Source organism: Astatotilapia calliptera, chromosome 22, assembly GCF_964374335.1.
Source record: "Astatotilapia calliptera chromosome 22, fAstCal68.1, whole genome shotgun sequence".
Lineage (NCBI taxonomy): Eukaryota > Metazoa > Chordata > Actinopteri > Cichliformes > Cichlidae > Astatotilapia > Astatotilapia calliptera.
The window spans coordinates 21,031,156-21,053,238 of NC_137442.1; the positions used below are offsets into that span (position 1 = coordinate 21,031,156).

Genomic DNA, 22,083 nt, shown 5'->3' on the forward strand with positions numbered 1-22,083 from the left:
TACTGTCATGGTGTTTCAGTTTTGTAGACTAATGCTGAAATCCCTCTCAGATTTAGTGTGGGATATTTTTATATAACAACCATCCTGCTCAAAACTTTTCTAAGGTTTACATGAATATCTTTCATTTTTCGTCTCCAAGTGTTATCAGGTGGTCTCTATAATCTGGTGTTCTGCAATCAGGAATGCAATAGTTCAATCTTGATGCACAAGATAGCAAATCTTTGCACTGATCTCATTGATCTTGTGCAGTTTTCCTTATCCGCTGGCTGACAGGTAGGCAGCCAACCCTGACACGACAAAATGTACTTACACTTACATCAGGAGTGAAATATGACACACACTGACCAAACCCAGTGAGGAAACTACTGAAACAGCCAATCAGAGTGAGGCACAGCTGGAGAAGTCTGTCTGCAGGCCCGGCTGGCAGCACTGTAGGAGACAGAAGAGGAGCAGATTCAAAATGGCTGAAGATTTTTTTCTTTTTTTACACATCTCCAAGAGGAATACATCAAATCTGGCTTGAGTTCAATTCACGTTCAAATTTTGCCACAAAGGCATTTTTGCTCAAATAGGCTTCATTTTACTTGAAAAGTGTTCTCTCAGCTAGTTACCACTGCATAATGTACATGCTGCCCTGCCCGTGACCCTCACAGAGATTTTCTTTTTCTTTCATTTTTATAAAAAAAATCCAAAAAATGATATTTTGAAAGCAAATACAATGCATATATTTGCAGGAGTGGCCTGCAAATACGATCAGCTGTTTCTCTTGGAGCATGGCTGTACAGAGAGAAAAAAGGCTGATGATGTGGAGCTTGGGAGCCATCTTTGATTTCCTACGCAGACTGTCTGCTCCTCTCCAGCTACTTGGGATCCTCAGCAAACATGAGAACGTAACTCTGCAGTGAGTGGGAGCCCTGCCATCTTTAAAACATATTTGATCTCTCTTTCTCCCTCTGTCTCTCTACTGCCCCACCTCTTCTTCTTCTTTGCTGTCTTTCTGTCTCTGCAGTGTAAATTGGATAAATAAAGAGTTAAGGTGAGGTTGTCGGGAGTGTCCAACAGTTACTTTTAAAAAAACACACACACACACACATATCTGCTGCACAAGGGGAATACGGATAACACGTCGGAGAAAAGGAAAGGAAGAGGCCAGAGGAGTGCACTCTAACAGAACTGTACCAGGATGTAATCTGGTGCCTTCTTAGTATTGCACTGAATGACCAAACAAGCATTTTAATGCACAGACAGAGAGAATGGAGTACAGGTATAAAACTCTATCATAAAGCTCATATCTAATCATGTCTAACATAACAAAGATACCCCCCATCCACCTACTGGTCTGTGAATTGTGAACTTGTTTAAACCTGCATTTCATGATTGCTTTTGGCCATAGGATAAAGTGTTGTGCACTTTGCTTAATCAAATGGACAGTGAATGTGTGGCATGAGGCAGTGTGAGGGCCACGCTGAGTGTTGTTGGAGTGGCAGTAGAGTAGATGACATGTCTGGTCATGTGGGCAGGTAAGAGCTGCTCAGAGAGGGAGAAAGGGAAAGAGGGATTGAAACTAGCGTTCTCCTCCTCCTCCACACACCTGTCTTTTGTCAGCCTGAAGCTGCAGAGTAGTGTGTTTGCATTATATGTGAAGCCTGCCACTGACAGGCTTTCGCTGAGTGAATGCTTTTGGTTTATTATTAAAACTCTGAGAAGAAATGGATTTTTTTTGTCAGTTTTACTTTGAAAGGCAATGGAAATTTGAAGTTGAAATGCTTGGTGGGTGTGCAAAAATGAATCATGATGCAAACTTTTCTTTTTTTGGGCAGTGTGACAGCTTGGTAGATGGAAACAACACAAGAAAAAAAAAGGAAAAGTGAAAACAATGTAAAATGAAGGTATCATACAACAATTTCTCGATAAATCGGTGAGTATAATGAGGCAAATAAGAGCCATTTAAACTCCAACATGAAAAGATAACACAAAACCCTCTCTCTCTAAGTTAAGTTTGTTTCTGTAGAATGCAGCGCAGAAACGAAGGACTCTGATCTAGTTGGTGCCAAATGATGCCCGCCAACGCGCCCCTGAAATGTGCCCATAATTTACGCACAGAAATCTCAAGTTGAATCTCCTGCGCCCGCACCTCTTAGCGCAGAGACAGCACGGATTCCCTGCAGCCCGTAAAAAAAAGAGGAAAAAAGTAGGCCTTCATCTCCCTTTTAAACCTCGACGCTGTCCACGTCCTCAAAGAGAATGGATCTAATTAAAACGTTGCACTCGTCATCATCGCCAAAGCGTTGCCAAACGGGTTCTGGTGGAGAGGAGGCAGGGAGATGTAGCACCACATGACTAAGTCTGAGCTGCGGAGGGATGGAAGTTAGATTGGGTTTCTCTTCTCTCATTGGCCGGTGGGCTGACTTTTGACACGCAGACCAGGGACCCTCCTGTCGTATAAATAAGCCTGATGGGACTTTATTATTCTAGCATCACGGCAGCAGGTTTCTGCTAAGTTTGGAGTTACTCGTGTCACCACAACTGTATGTCTGCCTGAAAGTGGTTTAAAAACAGGGGCTCAAGCAGCACAAGGAGTCTGCATGTCTGCTTAGACATGCTCAGCTTTGTGGATACCCGGATTCTGTTGCTGCTTGCAGTAACTTCATACCTAGCATCATGTCAATGTAAGTTTGAATATCTGCTCTTTTTTCTTCTGTGATGGATATTTTTTTTTCTTGAGGATCTTGGCTTTTGTTTGGGACTTACATCGAGGTCAAGCCGAAGACAGCTTTAAGCCCTGCTGAATAAAACTCAACGGATTGAGCTCATGCAGAGGATTCTTCACTTTTTCCAAGGACCCAGTTATCATGATTTGATTAGTTTCCGTAAAGGGAAAGAGAGAGAGAGAGAAAAGAAAATTTTGTTCCTTTAAAAGAGGAACGTCTAGAGGTTTTGTTTTTTTTTAGTTGTAATGCATGTGAAGTTAATGAAATGAGTCGAAATGTAGGTTTTCTTTCAGGAATAGGATGAAAAGCTTTTGTTGGGGCGTTGTACACATTGTTCCATCCAGACGTCCAGGGAATGAGCTTTATTATAGGAAACTCTAATGTCTCCCCCTGGTGGTCATGGGTGCAAACATCTACTCGCCACCATCTGCGTTATCTCCAACCCCCATTTATAAAACTAAAGCAGAAATGACACTAAACGATGACACGTTTTCTCTTATAATTACATTTAGATTCTTAAAGTACTTTTTGAGCAGCCTACCTTGCAGTTAATGGCAGTATAGTTCAGCATACATTTAACATACAGCGGTTTTATAGATTAAAAGATGATTATACAGGTAACACATCATGACAAATTTGGCAATATTATATTACATGAAATGGACAAATAAATAGTCTCACATCCCTTTTCAACCGCCAAGTGCGCCACCTCGTGGTCCAGATAGGATATAACGTGTTAGAGTTCACGGGGAGGTCCCAGCTGTGCCAACCTCTAACCGTGACCAGCTGGTCCGGAGTCGTGGAGAGCAGCTGCAACACAGTGCAGAAGAGAGACGCAAAACACAAGGCACCATTAAAGAATGAAGTCACCAGTTTTTAAACAACCCTTTAAAAAAACAGAGAAAAATCACACATTATAATATTTTTGCAGCAAAAGCAGTAAGACAGGAGTAATTAATACATTCTTATCACAAATCATGTTGGTCTTGTCTTCTATGTTGTAGCAGGCCAACTATTCATTTCCCTAGGGCATAAGCGGCCTGTCCAGGCTTGCTCGCAGCTGGAGCGCGAACATGTGGAATGCTCCAACAATGACATTCACATTCATTACCGACAGTTTGACGAAGTTTGCTGTGATTCACAAACTGTGCAGGCATGGCCCTCAGCTACGCTTTTAAGAGAGGCTGAGACATGTTATGCAGCGAGTAAAACATGCAGGAAGGATGCTTATTTTAGGCCTGCACAGAAGCGTCTGCTCAGCATTTACAGACACACCCGATCAGCGTAGTGTAAAAAGCCCCCGACTGTGTGACACAGTGAACGAAAAAGAAAAGCACTGTTTGAAAAGTCACTTTTTCTAGTTTTGAATGTACTGACTTGAACACAGTCTCCAGAATATTTTAAACCTGAAATAACACACTCAGCATTTTAATACGAAGATCTTAGGCAGATTCAACCATGAAGCATTAAGTAGAAGATGAAAACTGCTTTGTTTCTTTTTCAGGTTTTGCCCTAAAATTATTATTATGTTCTAACGGCGTATTCCCTTTTTCTCTCCCTGCCCCTCTCTTCTGCCTCTCCCTCCTCATCCTCATCTCTACAATGCCACAGTTGCGGTTAGTACACCTGCATGCTACCATGAAAACAACATACCTTAAAGTTTTTTCCGTTTTTCTTCCACAATCTCTGAAATGCCCGTGAATGAAGGTCTCTGTCGTCTTTTAACGATTCAAGCAATCTGAACTATGGCAGAGGAGTGCCGTTAGGAATTTCAGACCCTGAGCTCAGTTATTTCTTGCAGTTTTCTCCCTTCCTGTCCATGAATAGGTGAGGGTCCTATTGGCTTAAGTTTGTGTCAATGAAAGCTAAAACCACAGGGCTGAGGCACCCATGGGGCCTGGTACAAAGGACCTTTTCTGAGGACAGCAGTGAGGAACCAGAGAGGGAGGTTTGCCCCTATAACAGCTGGCTTTGGCTCCGTTTGGAGTCTCCCTCTGATCCTGATTTAAGATTGAATTTGGGAATTCTTCTGCTCATAGCTGAGATTGCCTGAAACTAAGCACCCACTGCTTTTGGTGTTTACAGCTTCACCACGTCCAGGCACCACTGTGCGTGGTGTGATTGCGGTAACTTGATAGCTGTTCCATAGACTAACATGCTCATACTCCTGAGTGATTGTCCAGTCTGGTTTTGAATGTTTCATTTTGTTGCCTCTCAGCATCTCTGATGTGCGCATGTTGACCACATGCACATTGTCCTCCTGGGTTCTCACATTAGTTTATCTGCACGAGCGTGATTCACATGTCACTGTGACAGCACGTCTGCACGCTGCATTATTTTAGAACAATGGCCAGTCCTCGTTACAGTCACACACAAGAATAGAAGGCAATAATCTGAATGAATGGGATTGCCAGCTCATTAAATTGTTGCATGGAACCCTGAAAAGACTGAAAAGATCTTCTATTTATCTTAACCGAGGCAATAATGCATAATGTTGGACCTCTGGCTTGTTTGGATTGTGTCTAAGATGCATGAAGCATAGTTTATATTAGGAAAGTTCAAATGCCACCTTCATGATGACTGGTTCAATCACTCAGTTTTTCTGTTTTCTTTTGTTTCCCTTTATTTTTCTTGACTTGCTTAGCCTCTGAGGATACAAGAAATCCCAGATTGTTTTAAATTACAGTTTAAGTCCAGGTTGCATGCATCTGGTTTTCAGATCAGAAGCGGTGGCCCGCTTTAGTGTGGGGATAGTTTTGAAATGAAATGCTGTTGAAGTAACAAACTGAGGCCATCTGCTCCATGTTTTTGGTCTGACTGAATGACTTTTGTGCCGCAGGGTCCAGGAGGAGCGAAAGGACCTCGAGGTGACCGGGTAAGCAGATGCAAAACTGCTCTCTCTGTGATAAACACGCTAACATGCCACTGAAGTATTTGATCATTTACACTCATGAGGCATCTTTGGCAACGTTTTTGTCAACGTCACCTGACCTGTTAACCTTGGCAGGCCACACCCCTTTGTTTACATTTCCAATGGCACTATTTTTCTTAATTGTAACATATGAGAATGCCTCTGATATCTTTGATACGACAGTGTGGCAGACTTATTCACTGATTTATTTTAACAATTTAAAACACCTTCGTTTTTTCAAAATAAGAGCTTGCGAGATAAAAACAGACAAGCGTCGCCTCCTTAAATCTCAGCAGCTCATCGTTCAATAATAACAGTGTTTACCAACTCATGTCATCTCTGTTTTACAGGGTCCTCCCGGCCCAAATGGAAAAGATGGTTTACCCGGACTTCCTGGCCCCGCTGGCCCCCCTGGTCCCCCTGGACTTGGAGGAGTAAGTAGAGAATAAACAGTCTGCGTAGATGGTGTTTACTGCAAATGTGCTCTAAATAATGCTGATAAAGCATCTTTGAGGAAAAAATGACAAGCCGTTCATAGGAAACAAACACGAAACCAGCCGTAAAAAGCGTATAGCTTCTTTTATTTTTTTGACCTCTGGTTGCCCCTCTCTGTCTCCTTAATTAACCCTGTAATCTTTGACCTTTTTGTCATTTATCCATTTTGGATCAAAGCATTTTAAAAAAAGAGATACCACATGCCTGGTTACCACTCATTTTGCTCATTTTGTCTGTGTTTAATCCATAAAGCTGCTCGGTGGTAACTTTAGTGTTTTAAGAAACTCTTCGGGTGAATAAAGCGCATGTTTGCAGTAGTCTGTGGCTGCTGATTGTGAGACAAGTTTGAACTACAGGAACTACTGGAACTGGAAATCTAAATTACTTTAGTCTTAATGCCCTTTAGCTATAGAAAAGTGTTTATTATGCATACATAAGTATTAATCTGTGCTTTCTTCTGTTCAACAGAACTTTGCTGCTCAGTACGATGGTGTAAAAGGCCCTGATCCTGGCCCTGGACCCATGGTGAGGACCCCTCTCTTCATTGCCACACAACAACACTAGCCCATATGTCACAAAAACTAATATTTTTACATATATAATTTGGGATGACTACAGTGCATGGAAAGTTTCGTGTATTTCACGTGTTTAAATTTTGATTTCAGTCACCACAAAATGTTTTAATGACAGTCTAACTGAGAGCTGATGATTGATTGTTTACTTCTTTTCTTCTTTTCAGGGTTTGATGGGACCAAGAGGCCCTCCCGGACCTCCTGGAGCTTCTGTAAGTATAAATATGTGCGAAAATTAAACCTATACAACTGTCTTTTTAAAGATTTTTATGACTAAATGCTGCATCTCCTCTCATTCAACAGGGACCTCAAGGACACACAGGACACGCTGGTGAGCCTGGAGAGCCCGGACAGGCCGTAAGATCATCCTCCTAAACATTTACACTTCTTTCAATGTCGACTTAAAAGTTCATCCTGGAGATCTTAATGCTCTGGTTTTCTTTCCCAGGGCGCTGTTGGTCCTCGTGGCCCTCCTGGACCTCCTGGCAAAGCTGGAGAAGATGTACGTACACATTAGTGTAACTGCTGTTCAAAATGCAAAATCATTTTTGTTGCCACTCTTCTGTGAATATTTTGCGAGTGGCTGCGGTAGTTCTTTGTTGTGGCCTAAAGTCTATTTCACTGATTCACAGGGTAACAATGGCAGACCTGGCAAGCCCGGAGACAGAGGTGTCCCCGGCCCTCAGGTAAGAGATTTGCACCACGATAACCACAAACAGATATAAGCAAGAAATGGATTTGCAGATGTGAAGTACTTAATATGTTCTTTGTGTTTGATTTGCAGGGTGCTCGTGGATTCCCTGGAACCCCTGGACTTCCAGGAATGAAGGGACACAGAGTGAGTGCTGATTTTTTTTCCCTCTGCTTTAACTTTACCCGATCCTTTGTGGACACCTGAGAGCTCAAACAAAGTGCTAAAAAGAAGAAAGTGGAGGTGGAGACACACCTGTGCTCCTTAGAAATTGCATTGTAATTACCTCCACAGGGAGTGATTATGGACCTAACCTCCTGAATTCCTAATGGATGCCTTGAAGTTCTTAGCCTGTTAACATAACAGGATTGCAAAAGTGCTTCACAGAAAGGTGTTAGGTATTGAACATTTCCTTCCTATGATGGATGGAGACAGATGCAACGCTTTCTATAACCCATGTTTGATTTTATAAATAGCTTTTTTAAGACGTTTTTTAATGTCTCCTATAATATAACCCCTGTTGGACTCTTTTCCTTGTTCTGTTTTATCTCTGGAGCAGTGCACTACAATTTGAATCTATTATCCTTCTCACATGTTGATCTAAACGGTTATATTTATTTATATTTGTATCACATTTCTCATATCTTCACCTGCCTTCATCACTGTGCTCCTGTGTTTCAGGGATACACTGGCCTGGATGGACGCAAGGGAGAGCCCGGTGGTGCTGGCCCCAAGGTAAGGTGACAACTAGCTGCTCTATGAATGTATCAAAAACTAAAAACTGTAATTCTTAATAGTTCCCAGTTAATTATTAGTGATAAATTTGAAAATGTTTAGACACATTCCTCATCGTACCATTTTCCCTCCCATAGGGCGAGCCTGGTGCTCATGGAGCTGCTGGAAGCCCTGGACTGGCTGTGAGTTTGAGATTCACCTTTCATGCACAAAAATTTTAGTAAAGACATCTGACTTGGATGTTTGTGACTGTTTGCGTCAGTCAGCATCATGTTCATGGGATGATAATGATGCTGTGGTATAAAAACCTGCACAGGTGATAATTGTAGGTAACTGTCTTGCCTTCAGGGAGCTCGTGGTCTTCCTGGTGAGAGAGGCCGCCCCGGCCCTGCTGGCCCTGCTGGTGCTCGTGGTGCTGATGGCAATGTTGGACCTACTGGCCCTGCTGTGAGTACACACACACTTATAACCCCTTTATCGGTGTTAGAGTGAGAAGATACCACTGAGATGCTTTTTCCTGATTGGACTTCAGCCTGTCTTCATATATAAATCACGATGAATACTGTAATGTGCCATCCTGCCAAGTCAGAAAAGGTTCATTCTTAAATTTTGGACTTTATTATGTGTTCCTGCTTTTCCTTTATTCAGGGACCCCTCGGTGCTGCTGGACCCCCAGGATTTCCCGGTGGCCCCGGCCCCAAGGTGAGTGTGATGCCACTTCCTGTTGCCTCTCAGAGAGGTTCACGATTAGGGTGAAAAAAGGCAGTTTTTATTGCTGTATAGGACAAGTACAACCAGTGCCTGCAAGCTCCTGCCCAATCACATATTCTTATATAGTAGCCCCCAGGGGAATTTTGACTGTTAGTACTGCAAACCAAAACAAATACTTAATGCTGCTTAAGCTGCTTTAACTATAAAACCAACAACCACTAGGTAATATCGGCACACTGTTTGATTGTGGATGTATTTGTGCTGCTGACAGGGAGAGACCGGACCCGTGGGAGCTACTGGCCCATCTGGACCTCAGGGATCTAGAGGCGAGCCCGGACCCAATGGTGCTGTTGGCCCCGTTGGTCCCTCTGTAAGTATACAAGGTTGTTTCCATCAAGGTCACTCTCCGGTCACGTGTAACCACTGTTTCTGTTATTAGTCTTTTAGTTGACTCTGACTCCTATAATTTAGTCATGATTTTAGGGAAGATTGGTGTCATGTTAACATGATCAGTTGAAAATGTGTTTTCTTTAAATAAAATGACTTGACTTTGTTTTCTTGGTCTTTCTCTCCAGGGTAACCCTGGTGCTAATGGCCTGAATGGAGCTAAGGGAGCTGCTGTAAGTATTTGACTTGAGCCAAAAGTGCATACAAATTTCCAGGGTCACACCAAGCTATCTTTATTTTGATATGGTTTGATATAATAGGATGCTATGCTGACCTGTTGACCATACCTGCTGTTTAGGGCACCCCTGGTGTTGCCGGAGCTCCTGGCTTCCCTGGACCAAGAGGAGGACCCGGACCACAGGGACCTCAGGGTGCTGCTGGACCTAGAGGCCTGGGTGTGAGTACACAAGAAACAAAATAGCCACCTGGAAACATTCTCTGTCCTTACGCCCCAGTACTGTCATAATTGTTCACAGATGATTGCTCTTCTGATTAACTGTGTCTGTTTATCTGTCTATTTTAGGGAGATCCTGGTGTTCAGGGTATAAAGGGAGATACTGGTCCCAAAGGAGAACCTGTAAGTTTATGTCCTTATAATCATTTAGAATTTGATCCAAATAAATCTGAAAACCTCTCTGTTGCACATTTAATGACCGTTTTGCTATGTTGTTTCCCTCAGGGTAACTCTGGACCTCAGGGAGCCCCTGGACCTCAGGGTGAGGAGGGCAAGAGAGGACCCACTGGTGAGCTCGGTGCTACTGGGCTTGCTGGTGCCCGTGGAGCTAGAGTGAGTTCCAGCCCGTCATCTTTAATAGTTTGAGCCATAAATGTACTACAGCCGGAGACATTTTACTGGGATCAGCCATTAATTCTATTTGTCTCCTTTAGGGTGCTCCTGGCAGCCGTGGCATGCCTGGTGGTGAGGGAAGAACTGGCCCTGTTGTAAGTATTCAATGATTAAAAAAACTCTTTTTTGCTTGAAATACAGGCAACATTAAGTCTCATAATTTGTCTCATCTGCCCTTTTCATAGGGTATGCCTGGTGCCCGTGGTGCTTCTGGTGCTGCTGGACCTCGTGGACCCCCTGGAGATGCTGGCCGTGCTGGTGAGCCTGGCCCAGCTGGTCTCAGGGTGAGCTTTTTACTAAATCCTGTTCTTGGAAGGTTATAATTCACAGTTTCAGTAAGTTACAGAGACACCTCAAAGTGCAAGTGCATATTTGGCAGTTGTAGTTTTAAAAAAAATATGGAGCTAATATGGAGATGGAAAAAACTCTGAATTTCTAAAGTGAAAGTCTTCATTTCAAGTCTTAATTTTGTAAGAAATTATTAAGTGTTAGATTTACATGAAAACCCTGGATATTCACTGAGAATTTACTTACAAACGTCCATGATTAAAAGAAAAAGAAAACACAGGGCTTCACCTTACAAGATTATAAAAACCTCATAATGTGTAGACTCAGAGTATCATGCCTGCCTGCCTAATCAAGTTGTAGTTGCAAAGTCTGAACTTTCTATGCAAATTTCCATAAGAAAACTTTAATGGAAAATTCATGGCAGCTATTATTTTCCACAGGGTCTCCCAGGAAGCCCTGGAAGCTCCGGACCCCCAGGAAAGGAGGGACCTTCTGTAAGTAAACCTCAATTTTATTTCATCTATTGTTCCTACTGTTTTGTTTTGTTTTTACAGTAAATATAATTTCCTGCTGCAATCTTTGTTTGTCGCTCCAGGGTCCTTCTGGACAAGATGGCCGCAGTGGACCTCCAGGCCCAAGTGGACCTAGAGGCCTGTCCGGAAACATTGGTTTCCCTGGACCCAAAGGACCTTCTGTAAGCCTTTTTCTTTTCAAGAATTAAACATGGAACTATATCCTTCTTTGTTTTTCAAGTTAACCTAAATCTGTACTTATTAACTTACTAACTGCTTTTTGTTTTAGGGTGAGCCTGGCAAGCCTGGAGAGAGGGGAGCCACTGGCCCCACTGGACTGAGAGTAAGTCACAAATGTTATAATATATAAAACTTGAATTTAATTTGGTAATGGCTTCAGTAGTTAAAAGGCATCACTCTCTTTATCCTTGTGTCTAGGGACCCCCTGGACCTGATGGCAACAATGGAGCCACTGGTGCTACTGGACCTGCTGTGCGTGATCTTATGTGCAGCGCATGAGTAGATCTTGATGAATAATAGCCACTGCATTGTCTTTGTCTTCGACTCTGATAACTTGTCTCTTTCTCTCTACAGGGAGGACCTGGTGAGAAGGGAGAGCAGGGACCTTCTGGTGCTCCTGGCTTCCAGGTTTGGATCCATAATTTTCTCTAAATATAGAAAAATGGTGCATGATTTTACAGCCATTTTAAGCTGATTGCTAAAATTTTTGATGCAATTGGAGCTGATGTAGAGTCTTGATATTTTCAGGGTCTGCCTGGACCCGCTGGAAATGCTGGTGAGGCTGGCAAGCCTGGAGACAGAGTAAGTATTTGGAAAACTGTAAAAGCAGCATTATTGAAAATTTAAGTCCACGTCTAACCAAACAAAAATGCCTCTGTAGGGTATCCCAGGAGAGCCAGGACCTGCTGGAGCTGCTGGTGGCAAGGTGAGATCACCTGTCAGTGACATTGTTTTCCAAAACAAATGCAGCAATATAGGATTTTTACACAGTAGCAAAGCCTGTCAAAAGTGCATATGTGTCCAGGTATATGTGCACTAAATGAATCAAGACCCTTTAATATGTTGTAGGCTTTTCAAACCTTTAAATCTATTGCTATAAAAACATACTCAGAATCAAATATAGAGAACACAAATTAAAATATGCATGTCTGTTTCTCCAGGGAGAGCGTGGTAACCCTGGTGCTGCTGGATCTGCTGGACCTCAGGGACCAATTGGAGCCCGTGGACCTGCTGGAACCCCTGGAGCTGATGGTGGCAAGGTAAGACAGTTCTATTTTTACAGAAATTGATGGAACTTCTGAACATATGTCATGAAACCTGACAGTTCATGGACGTTCTCTGGCCTGTCACGGAATGGTCTTTAAAATGCACTTTCACAGCAATTTCCAGCATTGCTTACTGATCAAAATCTCACTGTTTATGCAGTGATAGCTCTGAGAAACTTTAAAAATTAAGAATTATGTGATAATAAAATCTGTATATAGCTGGAAAATTGAAAACATCAATATTTATGTTGTTCAGATATGAACCCAAGTTTATCCTCTTTGTTTCCAGGGAGAGCCTGGTCCTGCTGGAGCTGCTGGTGCACCTGGACATCAGGGAGCTGGTGGCATGCCCGGAGAGCGTGGAGGTGCTGGTACTCCTGGACCCAAGGGAGAGAAGGTAAGTTCTAGAAATCTGCCACCAGCAAATAAAATGGGTGTAAATGAGGGAGTATTGTTTCTTTGCTGTTGTGCGTCTTACACCCTCTTCCCCTCTCCCAAGGGAGAGCCTGGACACAAAGGCCCTGATGGCAATCCTGGCAGAGATGGTCCCCGTGTAAGTAAAACTCTCCCGTCTTTGTTAGTATGCTTAATGTAAAAACTTTACACATTTATTTCCTCAATTTGAGTGTGTCAGTCATAACCCTGATCTCAGTGTGCTCTCCTCACTTAATCTAGGGTCTGCAAGGAGCTGCTGGACCTCCAGGACCCACTGGAGCCAACGGTGATAAGGTAAGTTGATAAAATAGTTGCCATTAAATAAATAATAGAAAGAAACCACCAAATTTAATGTTTTTAGATTATATAGATTCTATAATGCAAACAAACTTTGTTTGATTGGGGTTTTTTAATATTTAATTCATTTTTACAGTATTTAAAAAATGAATGCCAGCAAAAGTATTGAACATAACTCATCCACTGTAGGACCAGTTACCTTAAATAAAAAGCCATTTGCAGACGTTCACACCACTTTCATAATTTTATTGCTCAGTACCTTTATGTGGGACGTCCCACCCCTCTAAAACAGAAATTTTAAGTAGCCGAAACACTGTTATGACTAAAGCTAGAACCTCAACACCGCCATCTAATGGCTATTATGCAAAATAACAGCAATGAGCAACCTGCAATGAAATGTAAGATGACAGTGGTTAACCTAAAAATAATGCAGAAAACAAGTATTCATATTTATTACTGGCATTTAAATATTTATTTAAATCAAAATATAGGAATTTGCAAGTATTTTTTAAATTTGTTTTCCTGAGTGTTTGTGTATGTTGTTCTATAAACACAACCAACAGAGCCAAGAGTACAATAACAAAATTCTTTAAGAAGGAAAATGCTGACTATTTAGAGCATTCTTATAATATATGGCATATTGAAGTATATTCCCACATAATGGAGCGTGACAAGTCAGTGGATGCTTGGAACAATTGTAAGCTAATAAAATGTTTCCTGTTCTCTCCTCCAGGGTGAGGGTGGTTCCTTCGGACCTGCCGGCCCAGCTGGACCTCGTGGACCCTCTGTGAGTAGCTGCTGATCACTTCTTGTTCCACTAGCTTACATTTGCGTTTAAATATCTCATAGCAGAACCTGGCAAAACACAAGCTTCCATCTTTTAGTTTGAACAGTCTTTTTGACCCCACTGCTTGTTGTCCACAGGGCGAACGTGGAGAGGTTGGACCCGCTGGAGGTCCTGGATTCGCTGGCCCCCCTGTAAGCCCATTTTGAAATTCAGTACCCCATTCCCCATGTCATGTTCAATAGATAAAGATGAGCCAATACTTACATACCACAACCACGCTTGCTACAGGGTGCTGATGGTCAACCTGGAGCAAGAGGAGAGCGTGGACCTTCAGGAGGAAAGGGAGAAGTTGGCCCCTCTGGCCTCGCTGGACCTGCTGGACAGTCTGGACCTGCTGTAAGTACCACTTTCACTGGACATATACACACACAAACACGCATCCAGCAAAGCTAAACAAATTGAGAGAGATCTAACATGATTTCACTGATTTAGCATTACCAGGCATCTATGAGAGTGTTCACAGTGGGATAAAATCAACAGCTATTTCAAAATACTGTTTATGTTTATAGATTAGAGGGGAGCAGTCTTGATATGACACTGACTTTGATTTCTTCTTCCGGTATCTAGGGTCCTGCTGGCCCTGGTGGACCTCCTGGTGCTCGTGGTGACAATGGACCTTCTGTGAGTATTCAAACATACAAATAAACAGCTTTACCAGCCACACACGACACTCTCATGAATGCACTCATTAACTCCGTGGGCTTAAAAGCAACCATAGCATGCAGTGAGTAGGAGTTCCAATCAAAACTGTTAGGAACTTTAAAAAAAGGCAACATTAAAACATGAGATTAAGCCATTTATCAGTTATTTCTTGTACTGCCCTTTTTAAAATGTTTATATTTTTTAATATAAGCCCAAATAGGAACTAGTTTGTACTAGTGAGTCAATATTGTGTGCATTTGTGTAAATTTATGCACATAACCGCACAGTATCACTGTTTTAACTTAGCAGACTTTGTCAGCTTTTGATCTGTTCATTTTCCAGTGTTTCCTCTAAATCACTCAAATGTATTTTAATGGTAACACCAAAGGCAATTTTATTCATACAGCACATTTCGCTATTCGCTACATGTAAAATCAATCTGCTTGACATTAAAGATAAAAACACAAAAAATCATTTTATCTTTGGAATGACTTAAGGAAATAAAAACAATAAAACTAATTCTACAAAGACATATAATATAAGTTAGCATCCACACACGCACAAGCATACACACTCATACAGTGTAAGTGTAAGCCTGTAAGAGGTTTTTAGTCCATTTTTGAATGCAGGCACAGGTGTAACTGACCTCAGGTCAGGGGTCAGGTTGTTTTTGAAGAGCATCACATTAACTGAAAGCAACCTCGGCACTCATTTATATCTCATTCTGGGACCAGTTAAAAGATTACCTGAGAGGTACGACTGGTTTATAGACACTAAACAAGTCAAAGATGTGTTGGAGGACCAAACCAAAGAGCTTTATGAACTCATAGATTTAAACGGTAATTTCATGTTAAACTGGAAACCAATAAAGTGACTTCAGCATTAGGGTGTTATGTTCACATTTGCGTGTACATGTAAGGCTCTGGCTGCTGCATTCTGAACGAATATAAGTAGTTATACTGATAATTCTGACAGTTCTGCAAATAGAGCGTTACAGCAGTCTAACCTGTTTGATATGAATGAATGGATCATATCCTCAAAGTCAGTTTGAGAGAAGTATTTTCTAACTTTTGATCAATTTAGGTGGCAGAAAGCAGTCCTGGTGACCTTATTAACATGACAATCAAAACTGAGATAACTGTAAAAAAATAATGCCCAGGGTTCTAACCTGCTCGCTGTGTTTGAGAAAAAGCGGTGATAAATATTAACAGATTTTCCATCTTGAATTTTAGACCAACAACAAATATTTCCATCGAGTTTCTGCTCAGTTCAGAAAGGTTTCTAGACAACCAGCAAATAATGTCATCAAAGGATCTTATGGATTTGAAGAACTGCTGATTGAATTTTGTATTTGTGCAGATCTAAAACTATGTGTATCGTGTCTTAACTCTCAGCCCATCTACACACACAAACGTAGACACAACAAACATTTTGAATGACCTCTGCTTAACCACTGTGTGTGTTTCTGGTCAGGGTCTGACTGGTTTCCCTGGTGCTGCCGGCAGAGTTGGTGCTGCTGGTCCTGTTGTAAGTATAGATTTTGCATTTACTAATAAATTACATTTTAGTAATAACCTCAAACATACAAACTGACTTGACATGACCCCTCGTTCCTTCTCTTCCCCTCTCAGGGTATTGTTGGACCCCCTGGCCCCGCTGGTCCCTCTGGTAAGGATGGACCTCGTGGTCCCCGTGGTGATGCTGGTCCCACTGGTCCTTCTGGAGAGTCCGGAATGATTGGACCATCTGGTCTTGCTGGAGAGAAGGGACCCAGTGGAGAGTCTGGCCCCCCTGTAAGTTATAGCCCTCTTGAAATTGTGGTGCACTGAAACTTTGAGGACACTTTAGTGGCATCCTTGCTTATACCGCTGATGTGCATATATAGATCTTAAGAACTGCATCCTCAGCTCTTAAATGTGTGACTGATGATGTATTTTAGGGTCCTCCTGGTGCTCCTGGAACTTCTGGTCCTCTTGGACTTCAGGGATTCGTTGGTCTGCCTGGTTCTAGAGGAGATCGTGGTACACCTGGTGCTGCTGGTGGTGTGGTAAGTAGAAACTAGTTCTGATTATACCACGAAAAAAAAATTACCTGTTTGATGAACCACTGAATGTGTATTATCATTCAGAAAGTGTTGGTCAATTCAAACCATGGACAACAAATTTTAAATATGCATGGACAACAGTGCTAGTCCAGACGACAGACCATAATTTCCATTTTGGAGGATGTCTCAGAAAGACCACATGCACTTTTGATAATGGGAAGATCCCTCGTCCCCAAAAGTCTGAACGTACACAGCATCCATGTTATTGGTTGACTATTTTTGACCCACTGATTTTCTCTGTGTCATATCCCAGGGAGAGCCTGGTAGAGTTGGACCTGCTGGTCCCCCTGGAGCCCGTGGAGCCCCTGGCAACATTGGCCTGCCTGGTATGACCGGACCCCAGGGAGAGGCTGGACGTGAGGTAAAGACTTGTAACCCCTACTACCGATCTATGAATGATTTATAGAGAGTGCTAAAATAATATAATTATGTGTTCTGTATTTTCTGTGATATATTTGCTTTAAAAAAAATCACATAACATTTTAAAATAGTAAGCCTGTTAAACTTTTATATAAACTTCTCTGTTCTTTACAATCCACAGGGCAACACTGGTAACGATGGACCTCCTGGTCGTCCTGGTGCTGCTGGATTGAAGGTAATGCCCTGTCGTGTACCTTAAGCCATTATCATGCACAGAACACACACACACACATATATACATATATATATATATATACTATGTTTTATTAACCAACTTCCACCGTGACCCACCGTGCTTAGGGAGACCGTGGTGAGCCTGGATCTGCTGGCGCCATGGGACTTGCTGGTGCCCCTGGACCTGCTGGACCCACTGGAGCTGCCGGCAGACCTGGAAACCGTGGAGAGGCTGTAAATATTCTAATCATTAAATTCCCAATATAAGCAAAATTGTTTACTGGGTACTTTTATCTACAATCGTCTGCTTGTTTCACTTTTTTTCCTGTCCCTAGGGCCCATCAGGTTCCTCTGGAGCTGTTGGCCCCGCTGGAGCTAGAGGTGCCCCTGTAAGTATAATACACTAGCAAAGCAAATGAAATTACAAAAGGAATGCACCACAATATGTTTATGCCTGTGTCTTTGTTCAATGTAGGGACCTGCTGGACCTCGTGGTGAGAAGGGAGTTGCTGGAGACAGGGGAGAGAGAGGCATGAAGGGTCTGCGTGGACATCCTGGTCTCCAGGGAATGCCTGGACCTTCTGTGAGTGGCTGCACAGCAGCATAATGCACAAGAACTGTATGAATACTCAGCCCCATTATGCTCATAAACAATGCTTCAATACAGATTCCAGTAGCATTTGCAGGGCAATGTAATCACGGAGAGGAAAGACTTGTTGTCACTAAAATGCCACTGAGTGATGTGTTTTCTTTTACCACAGGGACCTTCCGGTGACACTGGTGCTGCTGGAGCTCATGGACCTTCTGGACCCAGAGTGAGTAGAATCCCAGCAGCTTGCTTATTTTTTTTTCTTTTACATGCATCGAAGATCATCTGTGCATGCCCTATTGAAAAGTTTCACCGTTAGTGAGAAATAAGTGTATGTAGCTCCTAGCTCCTAGCCACTCCTACCCACATACACTCCTGCTATTTTTGACAGAGCACCTTTAATTTGTAGATTAATAAAACCACAAATGTTTGTGTGATGTGATTTCTTTAGGGACCTGCTGGACCCCATGGACCCGTTGGTAAGGATGGCAGACCTGGTGCCCATGGTACTATGGGTGCTCCTGGTCCTCGTGGACCCAATGGATACACCGGACCAGTGGTAAGTTTGCCTTTATATCAACAGCTTCATCACCTTCTTAAATACTGCAACTTTTATTTTGCACCCTGGACAGTTTAGTGCTATTACAGAACTGTTCTTTACACATCACTCCATTGTCTTATCCATGTTAGGGTCCTCCCGGACCTCCCGGTCTGCCTGGACCTCCCGGCCCTGCTGGTGGTGGATACGATGTCTCCGGAGGATATGATGAGTACAGAGCTGACCAGCCTGCTCTGAGAGCCAAGGACTACGAGGTTGATGCCACCATCAAGTCTCTCAACACTCAGATCGAGAACCTGCTCACCCCTGAGGGATCCAGGAAGAACCCTGCCCGCACCTGCCGTGACATCAAGCTCAGCCACCCTGACTGGAGCAGCGGTAAGCTTGGCTTCAGCTCCTCAAAATAATAGCAAAGTGCCACTGTTACTATGTTCTGAAGCATTTACAGAGGCCATGCGTGTAACTGACCTACTCCAGTTAATGCGACTCTCTGCTTTTCCTGAAGGATTCTACTGGATCGACCCCAACCAGGGCTGCACCAACGATGCCATCAAGGTCTTCTGCGACTTCACCACCCGTGAGACCTGCATCTACGCCCACCCTGAGAGCATCGCCCGCAAGAACTGGTACAGAAGCACCGAGAACAAGAAGCACGTCTGGTTCGGTGAGACCATCAACGGTGGCACTGAGGTGAGAGAGCAGGCAACTTGCATCATGTGAAATGAAAACAAGCTTAACCTCTACAGGAAACACTCACTGGTTCTTTCCTTCCTGCAGTTCACCTACAACGATGAGACCCTCAGCCCCCAGAGCATGGCCACCCAGCTGGCCTTCATGCGCCTGCTGTCCAACCAGGCCAGCCAGAACATCACCTACCACTGCAAGAACAGCGTTGCCTACATGGACGGTGAGAGCGGCAGCCTGAAGAAGGCCGTGGTACTCCAGGGCTCCAACGATGTGGAGCTGAGAGCTGAGGGCAACAGCCGCTTCACCTTCTCCGTGCTAGAGGACGGCTGCACTGTGAGTAGCATTGCTGTTACGTTTCAGTCTGCTTCGCAGCTTTGTGACTTGTGTTGTTAAACCTCTGCTCCAATACTCAACCTCTCTTTTCCTCCGATTTACTCCTGCAGACACACACTGGTGAGTGGAGCAAGACAGTGATCGAGTACAGAACAAATAAACCATCTCGCCTCCCCATCCTCGACATTGCACCTTTGGACATTGGTAGAGCTGATCAGGAGTTTGGTTTGGACATTGGCCCAGTCTGTTTCAAATAAATAGACTCATGATAAATTAACACCGGAAAAAAAAGAGAGGAAGAACGAAAAAAAAAAACAAAATCTCTGCCCTTCTATCTGTGTTCGTTTTTTTTTTTTATACTGAATGCTGATTTCTCTCTGCGCATCCACTTGCTTACGATGGGCAACTATCGGAGAGGACTGAACGGACTGATCGGAGCGTTGGTGCAATGCAAAATAAATACAGCAACCCAAAGGGACGCGGGAATACACCTTGTTGTGGGACATCATGTCATCCTTTTGTAAAAAATAAAAGAAGTGTAATAAAAACGCTGAAAGTATGCATCACTTTGTGGTCTTTGTATATCTTCCAAAGAGGAGGTTTAAAACCACAATTTCCATGAAAAAAGGTTTAAACTACCTCATGCCTGTACCTAAAGAAAATACTATTACCAAAACCTGGGTCCACAACCGAGATGTTATGATTTCTAATGCTTCAAGCTTTGTCCCGTATCGGAAGGTGCTCGGTTACTTGAAGCAAAGATCTATGGTGCTAATATGCAGCTGTGGAGCAAACCACTTTTTTAACTGTATTATTTTGTATTGACCTTTAAGGAGTCTTGCAATCTTCCCCTGATATTCCTCCATTCTAAGCAGGTGGAATGAGTCTAAACCTGATGTCTTGTTTGGGTTTTTATTCTTTTGTTTTCTTTTTTTCTAGATTTTATTTTTCTTTGTTTGTTTGTTTTTTTTTCCTTCAGGCTTTTTCACTCTTCCAATCCCACACCCAGTGTTCATTCTGACAGCACATAATTCATCTCGTTCTGAATGGTTTTTTTAAGGCGGCCTCTCTCTCAAAAAATGACACAACAAAGTCTATTGTACCTATTTTGTATATGTGAGATGTTTAAATAAATTGTGAAAAGTTCTGAAATAAAGCATGTCCAATGTTCCAAAACACACTACGCAGTGACTTAAGTGCTTTCGTGTTTTAAGGACACCGATGAAGGTGTGTCACTGTACTTTGGTTCTAGTTTGGCTGATGATTTACATATCATCACTGACTTTAAACATCTTCCTATTGTGGAAGCACAGCAGTGTCCTCATTCACATCCCCCACCTTTTTTTTTACCTTGCTTTCCAACGGTACATTCAATTTTAATGTACAGTAAATTTCTGTTTACACTGTCCATGCCAATGTGTGATTACTAAAGTGCATTGTTCCTTGTAAATATGCATCCTCTCATGTTGCTTTTTTTCCTTGCATAATACAGCTTTTGCATCCAAATAAATCTCTGTGATTTGGATTCAAGGCTTGCAGTCATGCGTGAACATAGTCATAAGTCAGTCTCAGTTAAGAATACGGCAGTTCTGGAGATAAATAGGTGTTTCACTCAGGGTGATGGCATATGAGATCAGCTGCAACACCTTCTGCAACCACTAGAAGGCAGTGTGGCGTGCATTTACGAGAGTATCTTCTTCATGTCCAGTTCATTTAGGCTACGTCCACACGTACACGGGTAAGGACACTTTAAATACCTGCAGGTGGCAAGGTTATTATAGTTAACTAAATTTAAACTAAAAACTAAAATCAGATGTGGAAAAAACATTTTACTGAACAAAAATAAAACTAAAAACTAGACTTTGGGGGGGGGGGGGAAATAAAACCAATTAAACAATTTTGTGAACTTGAAAATCTGACTAAAACTAAATAAAATAAATGAGTCATTGAAAGACTCTGGATATCTACAATACTACAACAAACTAAGACTTAACTGCTTTCAAAAAGTTATATGTTTTTACTGCAATACCTTTATTAATTTTCCCCAGTCTGGCTTTGACACATGGACTCAATATTGTAATAACAAATAAAAACTAAAACTGACACTGAAACTAACAACTGAAACTAAACATTTCAAACAACAAAAACTAAATTGAAACAAGAATATCCGCTCTGGAAACTCACTGAGACTAAACTGAATTAAAACAAAAAGTCAAAACAAAAGAAAAAGAAAAAGAATACTAATTAGAAAATATAAAACTACAACAACTCTGATGGGTGCATGGGAAATTAGACAGAAGAGTATGATTTATACATTATCCAATCTTTTATGCATACAATTGATTATTAACAGTACAGAAATCAGGCTATGGGTCCTTTAGATGTCATGCTGACGTCCAAACAAATGATGATTACACAACGTAAAGTTGTGTAATCATCATTTTAAGAAAATAAAAGTTCATTTACTTTCCAGGTCTTCTTAACATGCTTAACACTTCTATGTCAGTTCAGGATTCTGTAATGTTTCTTCTACTTTATTTAATGTCCCACTTTATTTATATACCAGTTTATGTAGTAAATGTTATATTACAGATAGATGATTAAATCCCGAGACAATCAAACCACTGAGATGTTTATTAAAATATAAAGTAAGCTGAAATTATAGAAAGAAGAAGAAGAAAGTTTTCACACGAATCTATTCAGTGTGGTGAAACGCTAAGTACACCCTTCCTACTTCCAAAGGAGTTAAGAGTGTAGCAGCAGTCAAGTGTTGCTAATCAAAACCACTTG

At 42.2% G+C, this 22,083-nt stretch overlaps 1 protein-coding gene across 1 annotated transcript; it reads left to right on the top strand.

Annotated features, from left to right (window-relative positions):
* Positions 1-2,468: 2,468 nt before the first annotated feature.
* col1a2 (collagen, type I, alpha 2) lies at positions 2,469-20,473 on the top strand. The gene is made up of 50 exons (XM_080296065.1): positions 2,469-2,669; positions 3,298-3,299; positions 5,551-5,586; positions 5,973-6,056; positions 6,586-6,642; positions 6,857-6,901; positions 6,993-7,046; positions 7,138-7,191; positions 7,322-7,375; positions 7,474-7,527; positions 8,062-8,115; positions 8,253-8,297; positions 8,464-8,562; positions 8,764-8,817; positions 9,098-9,196; positions 9,402-9,446; positions 9,572-9,670; positions 9,797-9,850; positions 9,953-10,060; positions 10,162-10,215; positions 10,306-10,404; positions 10,849-10,902; positions 11,004-11,102; positions 11,210-11,263; positions 11,359-11,412; positions 11,515-11,568; positions 11,689-11,742; positions 11,822-11,866; positions 12,102-12,200; positions 12,496-12,603; positions 12,706-12,759; positions 12,882-12,935; positions 13,672-13,725; positions 13,863-13,916; positions 14,014-14,121; positions 14,353-14,406; positions 15,901-15,954; positions 16,059-16,220; positions 16,367-16,474; positions 16,785-16,892; positions 17,073-17,126; positions 17,252-17,359; positions 17,461-17,514; positions 17,601-17,708; positions 17,887-17,940; positions 18,166-18,273; positions 18,405-18,651; positions 18,779-18,963; positions 19,051-19,293; positions 19,404-20,473. The coding sequence occupies exons 1-50, from the start codon at positions 2,600-2,602 to the stop codon at positions 19,548-19,550; spliced, it is 4,059 nt and encodes a 1,352-aa protein (XP_080152191.1). The 5' UTR covers positions 2,469-2,599; the 3' UTR covers positions 19,551-20,473.
* Positions 20,474-22,083: the final 1,610 nt, after the last annotated feature.